We start from the raw sequence: 16,299 nt of genomic DNA, 5'->3' as shown, positions 1-16,299 counted from the left end.
TGCAGCCAAGGCCTAATTTTCTTAATGTTTCTCAACAGAAGCATATTACTTGATTCAAGAATGAAACGCTTGATGGCATAGGGTTTTTAATTAACATTCTGAATAATTGAACATGGGCTCTCATGGTAAATGAGCTTATCTCCATGGTAACCTTCCCTTTAACAGAATCAGACCTATTTTGATGTCTTTAATGCAATTAAGGACTATGGCTAATACTAAACATCTGTTCAGATGTTGACTGTAGCTATGAGTTATTCTAATAAATGTTTAAATTAAGAAATTACTGTACTATGTGAACAGAAAAACCCCACAATTATTTACCATACGCATGATAGTAAAGTATTAATAATGCTTTAACTTTTTACATAACTGGACATTATCCGTAAATGCAAAACGGATTGCTGGTGAAGCTGATTAAGTTCATACGCTGATCTCTCCTTTCAGTAAGATTGCAAAGGATAATCCTTCATTCATAGTCATGTGATGGATTTTCAAAAACAGATAATGTTCCAGAAGCTTCCAGTAAATTTAAAAAGGAAGTGTACTGAATTACCAAGTGTATTCTGTAATCATTCAAATTCTTTTTCTAGAAAGGTCTAGTAAGGAGGAGGAACTGAGGGAAATCTTTATTAGTCGGGAAACTGTGTTGGGGAAATTGATGGGATTGAAGGCCGATAAATCCCCAGGGCCTGATGGACTGCATCCCAGAGTACTTAAGGAGGTGGCCTTGGAAATAGTAGATGCATTGACAGTCATTTTCCAACATTCCATTGACTCTGGATCAGTTCCTATCGAGTGGAGGGTAGCCAATGTAATCCCACTTTTTAAAAAAGGAGGGAGAGAGAAAACAGGGAATTATAGACCGGTCAGCCTGACCTCAGTAGTGGGTAAAATGATGGAATCAATTATTAAGGATGTCATAGCAGTGCATTTGGAAAATGGTGACATGATAGGTCCAAGTCAGCATGGATTTGTGAAAGGGAAATCATGCTTGACAAACCTTCTGGAATTTTTTGAGGATGTTTCCAGTAAAGTGGACAAGGGAGAACCAGTTGATGTGGTATATTTGGACTTTCAGAAGGCTTTCGACAAGGTCCCACACAAGAGATTAATGTGCAAAGTTAAAGCACATGGGATTGGGGGTAGTGTGCTGACGTGGATTGAGAACTGGTTGTCAGACAGGAAGCAAAGAGTAGGAGTAAATGGGTACTTTTCAGAATGGCAGGCAGTGACTAGTGGGGTGCCGCAAGGTTCTGTGCTGGGGCCCCAGCTGTTTACATTGTACATTAATGATTTAGACGAGGGGATTAAATGTAGTATCTCCAAATTTGCGGATGACACTAAGTTGGGTGGCAGTGTGAGCTGCGAGGAGGATGCTATGAGGCTGCAGAGTGACTTGGATAGGTTAGGTGAGTGGGCAAATGCATGGCAGATGAAGTATAATGTGGATAAATGTGAGGTTATCCACTTTGGTGGTAAAAACAGAGAGACAGACTATTATCTGAATGGTGACAGATTAGGAAAAGGGGAGGTGCAACGAGACCTGAGTGTCATGGTACATCAGTCATTGAAGGTTGGCATGCAGGTACAGCAGGCGGTTAAGAAAGCAAATGGCACGTTGGCCTTCATAGCGAGGGGATTTGAGTACAGGGGCAGGGAGGTGTTGCTACAGTTGTACAGGGCATTGGTGAGGCCACACCTGGAGTATTGTGTACAGTTTTGGTCTCCTAACTTGAAGGACATTCTTGCTATTGAGGGAGTGCAGCGAAGATTCACCAGAGTGATTCCTGGGATGGTGGGACTGACCTATCAAGAAAGACTGGATCAACTGGGCTTGTATTCACTGGAGTTCAGAAGAATGAGAGGGGACCTCATAGAAACGTTTAAAATTCTGACGGGTTTAGACAGGTTAGATGCAGGAAGAATGTTCCCAATGTTGGGGAAGTCCAGAACCAGGGGTCACAGTCTAAGGATAAGGGGTAAGCCATTTAGGACCGAGATGAGGAGAAACTTCTTCACCCAGAGAGTGGTGAACCTGTGGAATTCTCTACCATAGAAAGTAGTTGAGGCCAATTCACTAAATATATTCAAAATGGAGTTCGATGAAGTCCTTACTACTCGGGGGATCAAGGGGTATGGCGAGAAAGCAGGAAGGGGGTACTGAAGTTGCATGTTCAGCCATGAACTCATTGAATGGCGGTGCAGGCTAGAAGGGCTGAATGGCCTACTCCTGCACCTATTTTCTATGTTTCTATGTAATATTGTGGCTTAGAAATTGTGTGAATTTACTTTGCTGATCTGCCCTATGTATAAAAGCCACTGCATATTTATATTTATTCCGTAGATGAACCATGCCTCTGCCTCTACTTCAAAACTGTTACTCAGGTCACACGCTTGTTTCTCAAGACCGAGTCTGAGGATTGTGGTCAACTTGGTTGAGCTGAGCTCTAAACCTTGAATATTTGTTTTTTCTCTTTCCAGTTTGTTGAATGCATTGGCTTGAATAGGAAACCATTCCATCTGATTGGTACATCAATGGGTGGTAATGTTGCTGGTGTTTACGCTGCTCGGCACCCAACGGACATCTGTGGCCTAACTCTCATCTGTCCTGCAGGTAGATTCTTACTGACTCTGAACTTCAGTTTAAGACAATGGAACGTTGACCTATACAAAAGCAAAGTACAGCGGATGTCGGAAATCTGAAATAAAAACAGAAATTGCTGGGAATACTCAGCAGATCAGGCAGCATCAATGGAGAGAGAAACAGGGTTAACGTTTCAGTTCGATGACATTTCATCAGAACACTCACCTATGATGTTTTATCAGGGTGGCTTGGACAGGTTAGGTGAATGGGCAAATGCATGGCAGATGAAGTATAATGTGGATAAATGTGAGGTTATCCACTTTGGTGGAAAAAACAGGAAGACAGATTATTATCTGAATGGTGACAGATTAATAAAAGGGGAGGTGCAACGAGACCTGGGTGTCATGGTACATCAGTCACTGAAGGTAGGCATGTAGGTACAGCAGGCAGTAAAGAAAGCAAATGGCATGCTGACCTTCATAGCGAGAGGATTTGAGTATAGGAGCAGGGAGGTCTTACTGCAGTTGTACAGGGCCTTGGTGAGACCACACCTTGAGTATTATGTGCAGTTTTGATCTTCTAACCTGAGGAAGGACGTGCTTGCCATTGAGGGAGTGCAGCGAAGGTTCACCAGACTAATTCCTGGGATGGCAGGACTGACGTATGAAGAAAGACTGGATCGGCTAGGCTTATACTCGCTGGAATTTAGAAGAATGAGAGGGGATCTCATAGAAACATTTAAAATTATGACTGGACAGGTTAGATACAGGAAGAATGTTCCCGATGTTGGGAAAGTCCAGAACCAGGGGTCACAGTCTAAGGATAAGGGGTAAGCCATATAGGACCGAGATGAGGAGAAACTTTTTCACCCAGAGAGGGGTGAACCTGTGGAATTCTCTGTCATGTATGTAACCTTCATGTAACTGTAACCTTCATAACAACACTGCATACTGTATACACCTAAGAAATGCACACCTTGACCACAGGGGGTGAACTTGTGGGAGACACTCCTCACCTGGTCATCCAGGTATATAAAGAAAGGTCCTATGCAGGGTCATCACTTCTTGGTCCTGTGAATAAAGGTTCAGGTCACAGTGACCTTGTCTGCAGAATGTGCCTCGTGAATTTATAGTAGTGTGTAAGGACATTACATTTGGTGACGAGAAACGGGAATCAACGACTCACGAGAATGGCCACTGGTAGCACAGAGGGTAAGGTACTGTGTTGGTGAGGACTGGGACGATTTAGTTGAGAGGCTCCAGCAGAATTTTGCCACGATGGATTGGCTGGGAGATGCAGCGCCTGACAAGCAAAGGGCACATCTACTGACCAGCTGTGGACCTAAGACGTACGCGCTGATGAAAGACTTGCTCGCATCCGAGAAGCCGGCAGACAAAACCTTTGAAGAGCTCAGCAAACTGATCGGTGAGCACCTCAAACCGGTGAGCAGTATACACATGGCCCGACACCGATTCTATACGCACTGACGTCGGGAAGGACAGAGCAAACCGCACTTCGTTGAGGATCTTCGGCGCTTGGCCAGCCTCTAAGTTCACAGACACCTGCAGGTGGGAGATGTTAAGGGGTTTCTTTTTTGAGGGCATTGGTCATGCCGGGATTTTCAGAAAGCTAATTGAGACCAAGGACTTGACCTTTGAAGGGGCGGCGTTGATGGCTCAGACCTTCATGGCGGGGGAGGAGCAAACCAAGATAATATACGCGTGCAACTCTGCTTCCAACGTGGCGATGGAGCAGGGAGTTAACATTGTAAACGCGACTCAGAACCCCGCAGGCAGGCAAGGGCAATTCGACACCACCCAGGCAGCAACACACTCTAAAGTGGGTCCTCAACAGAGACAATGGCAGGTTGAACGGACATTTACGGCATCACGGTGACAGTGCGTCCTGGGATAGAGCCATTGACACCCATTAACAGTGCTCAAGAGTAATCAAAGAGACAATCAGAGAGGAATGCCTGGTAACAACCCTTTTGTTCACAACGATCTCAGCTCATGCTGGAGGTGCGGGGGCAGATATGCTGCAAAAACCTGTAGGTTTCAACAATTTATCTGTAGAAATTAGAACTTCAGTGGACATTTAGCCAGAATGTGCAGGAAGCCCGCAGCGAGGCTAATTTACGAGGCAGATGAACCAGAAGAGGGGTCTGCAAGGCAGGTTGATGCTTGGGACAAAGCAATAGATGCTGAAGTTCAGCGGGTTCATGTGGCAAACATCCACAGCTCATATACCAAAACGCCACCTATGATGATGAAAGTCCTATTAAACGGCATCCCGGTACGCATGGAGCTGGGCACGGGGGCCAGCCAGTCACCTTATGAGTGTCCAACAATTCGAGAAACTATGGCCACTCAGAGCTAGCAGACCCAAACTAGAACACATTGACATGCAACTACGGACATATACCAAAGAGATCATCCCAGTGCAATGTTGGTGGTCATACATAATGGATCAGAGAACCGGTTGCCACTCTGGATTGTGCCGGGAAATGGTCCCGTGCTTTTGGGGAGGAGCTGGCTAGCCGAGATGAACTGGAAATGGGGGGATGTGCACGCCATTTCATATGTGGAGCGAAATTCATGCTCTCAGGTCCTACAGAAATTTGAGTCACTATTTCAACCTGGTGTTGGGACTTTCAAAGGTATCAAAGTAGTGATTCGCATCACCCCGGACGCCAGACCAGTGCACCACAAAGCCAGAGCTGTGCCGTATGTGATGCGGGAGAAAATTGAGAGTGGGTTGGACAGGTTACTAAGAGAGGGCATAATTTCGCCCGTTGAATTCAGCGACTGAGCAAGCCCCATCTTTCCTGTCCTAAAAACGGATGGCTCGGTCAGGATCTGTGGCGACTACAAGGCCACTATCAACCGAGTGTCACTACAAGACCAATACCCGCTTCCGAGAGCGGAGGATCTCTTTGCCACGTTGGCAGGCAGCAAGCTGTTCACCAAATTGGACCTCACTTCAGCCTACGTGACCCAGGAACTGGTCGAAGAATCCAAGCTACTGACCACCATCACCACGCACAAGGGGCTGTTTATCTACAACAGGTGTCCATTTGGCATTCAATCAGCGGCCGCTATCTTTCAAAGGAACATAGAAAGCCTGCTCAAGTCTATGCCTGAAACAATCTTATTTCAGGACCACTTCCTTATCACGGGTCGAGACACCGAGGAATATCTCCACAACCTGGAGGAGGTGCTATGCCGACTGGACCGGGTAGGCCTGCGACTAAAGAAGTCCAAGTGTGTGTTTTTGGCCCCAGAGGTCGGGTTTTTGGGCAGGAGGGTTGCCGCAGACGGGATCTGGCCTACCGAATCCAAAACTGAGGCGATTCGTCGTGCGCCCAGGCCCGGCAACACAGCGGAGTTGCGTTCATTTCTGGGACTCTTGAACTATTTCGGGAACTTTCTGTCGAACTTAAGCACACAGTTGGAGCTGCTACATGTGCTCCTGCGTAAGGGTTGCGATTGGTTTTGGGGGGACTGTCAGGAACGGGCTTTCAATCTGGCGCGGAACTGCTTTGTTCTAATAAGCTGTTGACTCTGTACAACCCCTGTAAGAAATTGGTTTTGGCATGTGATGCATCATCCTATGGGGTTGGGTGCGTATTGCAGCAGAGTAATGATGAGGGCCAACTCCAACCTGTGGCTTATGCCTCCAGGTCGCTCTCCCAAGCAGAACGGGGATATGGGATGGTTGAAAAGGAAGCACTCGCATGTGTCTTAGGGGTGAAAAAGATGCACCAGTACCTTTTTAGCAGAAGGTTCGAGTTAGAAACGGACCACAAGCAGTTAACATCCCTGTTGTCCGACAGCAAAGCTGTCGATGCCAATGCGTCAGCTCGCATACAGCGATGGGCTCTCACGCTAGCTGCGTATGACTACACCATACGGCACCAGCCAGGCACCAGAAATTGTGCTGGCGCGCTCAACAGGCTTCCACTGGCCACCACTGAAGGGGCAGCGGAGCAAAGCGCTGAGATGGTTATGGCTGTTGAAGCCTTTGACAGCGCAGGCTCCCCCATCACAGCCCGCCAGATCAAAATCTGGACCAACAGAGATCCCCTCCTATCGTTGATTAAGAAATGTGTCCTGACTGGGGATTGGGCGCCCGCACACGGAGCATGCCCCGAGAAGGTCAGACCGTTTCACAGACTGATGGATGAGCTCTCCATCCAAGCCGACTGCCTACTATGGGACAGCCGGGTAGTCATGCCCAAGAAGGGAAGGGAAGCGTTCATCAGGGAACTCCACAGCAAGCACCCAGGCATCGTGCTAATGAAGGCCATTGCCCGGTCACATGTATGGTGGCCGGGAATTGACTCAGACCTGGAACACTGTGTTCGCAGGTGCATGACATGTGCACAGCTGGACAATGCCCCCAGGGAGGCCCCACTCAGCCTGTGGCCCTGGCACACCAGGCCATGGTCACGTATTCACGTAGACTACGCGGGCCCGATCGTGGGAAAAATGTTCCTCGTTGTTGTTGATGCGTACTCGAAATGGATCGAGTGCATCATTTTGAATTTGTGCACGACATCCACCACTCTGGAGAGTCTGCGTGATGTCTTTGCGACCCACAGCTTGCTGGACATCCTGTTAGCGACAACGGCCCGTGTTTCACTAATTATGAATTCTGGGAGCTCATGTCGGGTAATGGCATCAAACATGTCAGGACGGCACTGTTCAAGCCGGCTTCCAATGGCCAGGCGGAACGTGCGGTCCAAATCATAAAACGGCATGCTCCAGATTCAAAGACCTTCCCTTCAATGCCGCCTATTGCGCCTCCTGCTGGCCTATAGGTCCCAACCACACTCGCTCACGGGGGTCTCACTCACGGGGGTCCCGCCCGCGGAGCTACTCATGAAACGTACACTCAAAACTCGGCTGTCCCTCATTCATCTTGTCCTGTCGGACATTGTTGAGGGCAAACGCCAGTCCCAAAATGAGTGCCATGACCGTAACTCAAAGGGGAGATGTATAGAAATCGATGACCCTGTATTTGTTCTTAATCACGCTTTGGGGCCCAACTGCCTTGAGGGTACTGTAATAGACAAAGAGGGGAATAGGATCATAGTGGTTAAACTTAACAATGGACAGATATGCCGCAAGCATCTGAACCAAGTTTTCAAAAAAAAGGTTCAGCATGGACACTGAGGAACACGAGGAAGATCATGAGATGTTGCCCACACCACCACCAGTGAACGAGCAACAAGAACATTCAGCAACATGCACAGTCCCTGCGGCCAGCCCGGACAAGCCGGAATCACCACAGGTGATAGAAACGCATGCCAAGGTTCAACAACCAGAGCCCCAACTGCGGCGCTCCACAAGAGAGCGTTGACCGCCTGAAAGACTCAATCTTTGACCGTGTAAGACGTTGGGGGGGAGGTAGTAATGTCATGTATGTAACCTTCATGTAACTGTAACCTTCATAACAACACTGCATACTGTATACACCTAAGAAATGCACACCTTGACCACAGGGGGTGAACTTGTGGGAGACACTCCTCACCTGGTCATCCAGGTATATAAAGGGAGGTCCCATGCAGGGTCATCACTTCTTGGTCCTGTGAATAAAGGTTCAGGTCACAGTGACCTTGTCTGCAGAATGTGCCTCGTGTGAATTTATAGTAGTGTGTAAGAACATTCTCTACCACAGAAAGTTGTTGAGTCCAGTTTGTTGGATATATTCAAGAGGGAGTTAGATGTGGCCCTTACGGCTAAGGGGATCAGCGGGTATGGAGAGAAAGCGGGAGTGGAGTACTGAAGTTGCATGATCAGCCATGATCGTATTGAATGGCGGTGCAGGCTCGAAGGGCCGAATGACCTGCTCCTGCACCTATTTTCTATGTTTCTATCATTTTCATGATTCATGACCAAATTCTCACAGCATTATTTTAAGGCAAGGGTTAACCTTTGCACCGTCATCATCATCATCATCATAGGCAGTCCCTCAGAATTTTAGAATGAGTCTTTAGGTGGCTGAACTGTCCAATACGAGAGCCACAGTCCCTGCCACAGGTGGGACAGACAGTCGTTAAGGGTAAGGGAGGGTGGGACAGGTTTGCCACACGTTCTTTCTGCTGCTTGTGTTTGTTTTCTGCATGCACTCGGCAATGAGACGCGAGGTGCTCAGCGCCCTCCCGGATGCACTTCCTCCACTTTGGGCAGTCTTTGGCCAGGGACTCCCAGGTGTCGGTGGGCACTTTATCAGGGAGGCTTTGAGGGTGTCCTTGTAATGTTTTCTCTGTCTACCTTTGGCTCGTTTGCCATGAAGGAGTTCCGAGTAGAGCGCTTGCTTTGGGAGTCTCGTGTCTGGCATGCGGACAATATGGCCTGCCCAACGGAGCTGATCAAGTGTGGTCAGTGCTTCAATGCTGGGGATGTTAGAAACATAGAAACATAGAAAATAGGTGCAGGAGTAGGCCATTCGGCTCTTCTAGCCTGCACCACCATTCAATGAGTTCATGGCTGAACATGCAACTTCAGTTCCCCATTCCTGCTTTCTCGCCATACCCCTTGATCCCCCTAGTAGTAAGGACTTCATCTAACTCCTTTTTGAATATATTTAGTGAATTGGCCTCAACAACTTTCTGTGGTAGAGAATTCCACAGGTTCACCACTCTCTGGGTGAAGAAGTTCCTCCTCATCTCGGTCCTAAATGGCTTACCCCTTATCCTTAGACTGTGTCCCCTGGTTCTGGACTTCCCCAACATTGGGAACATTCTTCCTGCATCTAACCTGTCTGTCCCCATCAGAATTTTAAACGTTTCTATGAGGTCCCCTCTCATTCTTCTGAACTCCAGTGAATACAAGCCCAGTTGATCCAGTCTTTCTTGATAGGTCAGTCCCGCCATCCCGGGAATCAGTCTGGTGAACCTTCGCTGCACTCCCTCAATAGCAAGAATGTCCTTCCTCAGGTTAGGAGACCAAAACTGTACACAATACTCCAGGTGTGGCCTCACCAAGGCCCTGTATAACTGTAGCAACACCTCCCTGCCCCTGTACTCAAATCCCCTCGCTATGAAGGCCAACATGCCATTTGCTTTCTTAACCGCCTGCTGTACCTGCATGCCAACCTTCAATGACTGATGTACCATGACACCCAGGTCTCTTTGCACCTCCCCTTTTCCTAATCTGTCACCATTCAGATAATAGTCTGTCTCTCTGTTTTTACCACCGAAGTGGATAACCTCACATTTATCCACATTATACTTCATCTGCCATGCATTTGCCCACTCACCTAACCGATCCAAGTCACTCTGCAGCCTCATAGCATCCTCCTCGCAGCTCACACTGCCACCCAACTTAGTGTCATCCGCAAATTTGGAGATACTACATTTAATCCCCTCGTCTAAATCATTAATGTACAGTGTAAACAGCTGGGGCCCCAGCACAGAACCTTGCGGTACCCCACTAGTCACTGCCTGGTATTCTGAAAAGTCCCCATTTACTCCTACTCTTTGCTTCCTGTCTGACAACCAGTTCTCAATCCATGTCGGCACACTACCCCCAATCCCATGTGTTATGTAATGATGTGTGTAATGTAAGTACTATGCCACACCACAGAGGGCGCTGCGGTGGGAAACCCTGGTAGTACCTGTAACAAGGGCTATATAAGGGTGACCACCACACCTGGGAGGCACTCTGGAGCTGAACAATAAAGGACGAAGGTTACAGCAGTTAGACTTACACCAGACCGTGTGGAGTCAGTGATTTGTGTGCTACATACACCACATTGGCAACGAGGAAGCGGACGAACTCCACGCAACCATGGCTACTCTGGGCTCGCTGAAGGAATTTACTGTGGGCAATGATTGGGAGGCCTTTACGGAAAGGCTCGAGTACTACTTCACAGCAAATGATCTGACGGAGGACACATACGCAATGAGAGAGAACCGTAAGGCGATATTGCTCTCCAGTTGTGGAGATGAGGTTTACTGTCTCGTCAGGGATTTGCTGGCACCCGGGAGCGCCAGGGACAAGTCATACGAGGAGCTGACTGAACTCATTCGTGACCAGTTGAAACCGAAGGAGAGCATCCTCACGGCCAGATACAAATTTTACCATCACTGCAGACCCGAGGGCCAGGATATCACCAAATATGCTGCGGACCTCAGGAGACTCGCGGCGCCGTGTGATTTTGGGGCACACCTTGATGATGCTTTGCGGAACGTTTTCGTTATGGGGATTGGCCACGAGGGCCTCCTTCACAAGCTGTTAGCCACGGAACCCACAGTCACTCTGACAAAGGCCATCGCCATCAGCCGGGCACATATGACCTCGACTTGCAGCACCAAGCAAATAATCCACACAGTCTCGAACCCGGCAGGCACTGTCCACAGGATAGCGCCCACCACGGACAAAACTGCAGAACGTGGCTCTGCCCGGGGCAGAGAGCACGGACCTCGGGATCCTGGAACTCAGAGTCCGCTGAGGGGGGCCAATCAAGCAGCACCATGCTGGCGCTGTGGAGGAAGCCATGGGGCTCACCGGTGCAGGTTTGCGGAGTATACGTGCAATACCTGCCACGTTAAAGGCCACCTTCAGCGTATGTGTAAAAGAAATCAGACTCACCATGTGGCTGAGGAGATGGGGGATGATCCACTGTTCAGCGAGGAGCAGGTAGAAGAAGATGAGGTGCTTGGACTGTATACGTGCACCGACGATTCACCCCCAGTGATAAGTGAAGTAAAAATCAACGGATTCCCAGTGAGTATGGAAGTGGACACGGGCTCGGGTCCGTCGTTGATGAGTCGGAGAACTTTTGATAAACTGTGGATTAACCCAGCTGCACGACCCAAGCTGGTCCCGGTCACGGCGAAGCTGCGTACCTACACCAGGGAACTAATACCTGTTCTCGGCAGAGCGATGGTGCAGGTATCCCACCGGGACGAGACGCACGCTTTACCTTTTTGTGGGTCGTTTCAGGCGATGGGCCGACACTCCTCGGCCGGAGGTGGATGGGGAAGGTCCGTGGGAGCTGGGAAGACTTCATTCCTTCACTGCCGTGCCCCGGGTCCCCAGAGAGCAGCGCTGACCGAGCTGGAGCTGCAGCCTCAATCCACCCACAGGCAAGTCCCAGGCCTGGACCTCACACCGAGATCCTGCAGCCTCAGCCCCCACAGGCAAGCAGCCCTGCACAGAGGGGCCTAGTGGGGGGGGAGTGGCCGGCGGTTCGGAAGAGCCCCGCCGAGGAGCTGTTAGTGTCGGGCGGCGGCAGCAGCTGGAGGTCGGGGGCTACGGAGGCCGCGGGGGACACGGCAAGTGCGGCCGCAGGATAGGTGGCAGCGGAGGGGAGCAGAGGCTGCGGCGGCGGAGGGCATCCAGAGCGGCGGAGAAGAAGATGGCGGCGGCATCGTGTCGGAGCAGCAGAGCATCAAAGATGGCGGCGCCCAAGGAGAAGCCTCGTGGAATCCTCCTGCATCAAAGATGGCGCCTTACAAAGGAAATGCACCCGGGAGTCTTAAAAGGGCCTTACCAAGAGGTGGTCCCCACAAAGGACTGCTGTAAGGCAGAGTGAGTCCAAAATGAGCTATGTTAATGTGAGATGGCGAATTTATAATGAATTAATTTTTTAATGCTGAATGGCCACTGTATTTGTGTAAAATAATGGATGAAGTACAATCAATGATAACGGCTAACAAGGAAATCAAGGTTCCGCTACCAGTCAATAACCAGTTAATGTACCAGATAATATGTACCATACTAACGCACTGTCTATGCCCACCTGCCTTCCGTTGGACAAGTGTGATGTTATGTAATGATGTGTGTATCGTTGTCCTGCGTCCAGGTGGGGGAGGGGGGGGGGAAGGTGATGTTATGTAATGATGTGTGTATCGTCCCAGTACCTTAAATGTATTCTAAGTACTAAGGGCCCAAGTTTCCACATGATTTGCGCCTGATTTTTAGGAGCAACTGGTGGAGAACGGACTATCTTAGAAATCGCAATTCTCCACATTTTTCTTTTCTGCAGTTCTAGTGAGGTAGAACAGTTCTACTTTGAAACAGAATTTTTTCTTCAAAAGGGGGCGTGTCCGGCCACTGACGCCTGATTTCAAAGTTTCCACAGTGAAAACGTACTCCAAACTAAAGTAGAATGGAGCAAGTGAAGATTTTTGTAGAACTGAAAAAACCTGTTCTACACATTAAAAAATCAGGCGCAGGTTACAAATTAGGCGTCCAGAACGAGGGGGGGGGGGGGCGGGGGGAAGGGAAATCATTAAATTCTACAATCAATCCTTATTCATACTTCTACAAATATTATACAAATAAATCCAACCTGAATAAACATTTATAAGCAAAGAAAAGATTAAATAAACCATCTTCCTCCCTGTGTGAAAGTGCTTCAGCCATCGTTCGTTCCCGCGGGGGGTGGGGAAGGAAACCGCCGTTTGTTGCCGCGGAGGGGAGGGAGGGGAAGGAAAGGAGACAGCGGTTTGTTGCCGTGGAGGGGAGGGAGGGGGAGGAAACCGCCGTTTGTTGCCGCGGAGGGGAAGGAGACAGTGGTTTGTTGCCGTGAAGGGGAGGGAGGGGAAGGAGACAGCGGTTTGTTGCCGTGAAGGGGAGGGGAGGGAGATGGAGGAAACCGCCGTTTGTTGCCGTGGAGGGGAGGGAGGGGAAGGAGACAGCGGTTTGTTGCCGTGAAGGGGAGGGAGGGGAAGGAGACAGCGGTTTGTTGCCGTGAAGGGGAGGGAGGGGAAGGAGACAGCGGTTTGTTGCCGTGGAGGGGAGGGAGGGGAAGGAAACCGCCGTTTGTTGCCGTGGAGGGGAGGGAGGGGGAGAAAACCGCCGTTTGTTGCTGTGGAGGGGAGGGAGGGGAAGGAGACAGTGAGAAGGGTAGCCTCAGTGTTGATGTGCTGATGGCAATGTGCTTTTATTAAAAAATTTTCAAAAATTAAACAGCTACAAAGAACTACAAAAATGGCCGAGTGCCAATGTTTCCTTCACACTGCGCGTGCGCGAACGCTCCAACGCGCACGCGCAGCGTTGCCGACAGGAAAAAAACTAATTTAAATAGTACCCGCCCCCTCCCACTTACAAAATCGGCGCGAGTGTAGGCTCCGCCCACCCCTGGGCGCCGCGCCAAACAGCCAAGGAGCTGCAAAGCGCTTGAGAATAGAGCGTTTTTTTTCTGGCGCCGTTTTAGGCGCGATAAACGGGCGCCCAGCTCGGAGGGACGCCTGTTTTTTATCCTGTGGAAACTTGGGCCCTATGCCACACCACAGAGGGCGCTGCGGTGGGAAACCCTGGTAGTACCTGTAACACAGGCTATATGAGGCTGACCACCACACCTGGGAGGCACTCTGGAGCTGAACAATAAAGGACGAAGGTCACAGCAGTTGGACTTACACCAGACCGTGTGGAGTCAGTGATTTGTGTGCTACATACACCACACCATGTGCTTTAACTTTGCACATTAATCTCTTGTGTGGGACCTTGTCGAAAGCCTTCTGAAAGTCCAAATATACCACATCAACTGGTTCTCCCTTGTCCACTCTATTGGAAACATCCTCAAAAAATTCCAGAAGATTTGTCAAGCATGATTTCCCTTTCACAAATCCATGCTGACTTGGACCTATCATGTCACCTCTTTCCAAATGCACTGCTATGACATCCTTAATAATTGATGTTGGCCCGTAAGCTTCCAGCAAAAGGGCTTCCTATCAGAAACTATATACCCTAATACTTTTACAGTACTCTGATTTTAAAATCGTTCAGAGCTTACTGGTAGTTAATATTGGGACTTGACAAATATAACTGGTTGTTAATTGAATTTGATTAGCGAGCACGACCCGGAGTGAGCAGATAACGGAATGAGTTGGGGACAGAGTGAAAACAGGAATTTAGCTAGAGTGGGTAAGAGGTGCAGAGTAGATTAATTGAAATTGAAATTTAAATAGATAACAATATAAAAGTAACTAATATTTACATTAAGAATGGCAGCACAGGAAGGGACAGTGATGTGCGGTTCAACAACAAGTAATATTTATATAGCGCCTTTAATGTGATAAAATATCGCAAGGTGCTTCCAGGGGTGTTAGCAAAAAAAATGTTTTTTTACACTGAGCCATATAAGGAGATGTTGGGACAGATGACCCAAAGCTTGGTCGAAGAGTTAGGTTTTAAGGAGCGTCTTAAAGCAGGAAAGAGAGGTGGAGAGATTTAGGGAGTGAATTCCAAAACTTAGGACCGAGGCAGCTGAAGGCAATGGTGAAGCATTTAAAATCGGGGATGTTCAAAAGGCCGGAATAGGCAGAGTGCAGAGGTCCAGGACTGGAGCAGATTACAGAAATAAGGAGGAGCAGCGAGGCTATGGTGGGATTTGAAAACGAGGATCATTTTAAAATCAAAGCGTTGCTTAACTGTGAGCCAATGTAGGTCAGCGAACACAGAGGAGATGGGTGAGCAGGACTGGGAGCGAGTTAGCACATGGGGAACAGAATTTTGGGTGACCTCAAATTTATGGAGGGTAAAACTAGGGAGGCCGGCCAGGAGTGCGTTAGAATAGAAACGCAAAATACTGCAGATGCTGGAATCTGAAATAAAAATAGAAAATGCTGGAAATCTCAGCGGGTCAGGCAACATCTGTGGAGAGAGAAAGAGAGTTAACATTTCAGAACTGACGAAGGGTCATCGACCTGAAACGTTAACACTCTCTCTCCACAGATGCTGCCTGACCCGTTGAGATTTCCAGCATTTTTTTTGCATTAGAATAGTCAAGTCTAGAGATGATAAAGGCGTGGATGAGGGTTTCAGCAGTCGATACTAGCTTCCTGCAGGAATTGGGGGTTTTGAGTAGATGAGAACTCAGACAAACACATCTGCGCAAAATGTCTCCAACTGAGATTACTCAAGCTCATGATCTCAGAACTTGACACAGATTTGGAAACAATCCAACACCTCAGGGAGAAAGAGAGGTTTCTGGAGCAAAAATTTCAGAGGGCAGTCATATTGAGAGATAGCAGTGGTAGAGGAAAAACAAGTGATTAACAACAGAACATGAAAAGTGTAGAGGAACGATCCAATATCTAGGCCCGGATGTGTTAAGTCCTCGGGTTTCACCTCTTTAGATTGTGGAGCAGAATTTAGACCAACACTTATGAAACGGCACGTGCGCAGTTGTTCTGAAGTCATGACCACAACTTTATAGTAACTGTGCATGCTTCATCTTGTACAAAAGCAGTAGCTTCCCAGTCATAATTACAACTTTAAATTCCTGGCTGTGGATTTTCCTATATCAGGAATGTTTATGCAGGGCAGCAAAGCAAAAGCACCGTTGCTGCCCTGTGCTGGAAACTGAAAGCTCATTCCAAAAACGGTGAGAACAAAAGAACCGCACGTGTGGTCCAGCAGCGGCACCCATTTATATTTGCTGCTAATAGCTTACAGAGAAACCACTTCTCTCAATGCTCCTCCATTCCGTCAGTGGCACTGGTGCCCCCTGTCTCTGGCACACAGAAATGAGTCAATAGGTTTAATCCATGCTGACTAATTGCAAGTTCAGTGCAGTTATACGAGAACAGCCGAGCTGCCTGAGAGATTGAATTTCAGTCATTTGTCCTCGGACTGAGAGCCTGAAGTCATCATTCTTGTAACATCTTCACACTGTCAGTGCAAGAGTGTTATCTTTCGTTGGGCTACAGTTGAAGTTAGTGGAAAATCAGTAACAGAAACTGTAAAATCAGGCAG

At 48.5% G+C, this 16,299-nt stretch overlaps 1 protein-coding gene across 4 annotated transcripts in view; it reads left to right on the top strand.

The window, feature by feature from the left end:
- The window catches only part of LOC139277165 (monoacylglycerol lipase abhd6-A-like), a 145,193-nt gene that overhangs the window by 95,332 nt on the left and 33,562 nt on the right, over positions 1 to 16,299 (top strand). For all 4 annotated transcript variants that reach the window (XM_070895252.1, XM_070895251.1, XM_070895249.1 and 1 more), the window contains one exon: positions 2,482 to 2,614. In XM_070895252.1, the coding sequence (XP_070751353.1) occupies positions 2,482 to 2,614 (133 nt within the window). The remainder of the gene's footprint in view (positions 1 to 2,481; positions 2,615 to 16,299) is intronic.

The sequence above is a fragment of the Pristiophorus japonicus genome, chromosome 12, assembly GCF_044704955.1.
Source record: "Pristiophorus japonicus isolate sPriJap1 chromosome 12, sPriJap1.hap1, whole genome shotgun sequence".
Classification (NCBI taxonomy): domain Eukaryota; kingdom Metazoa; phylum Chordata; class Chondrichthyes; family Pristiophoridae; genus Pristiophorus; species Pristiophorus japonicus.
This window is presented reverse-complemented; position numbering and strand designations above follow the sequence as displayed.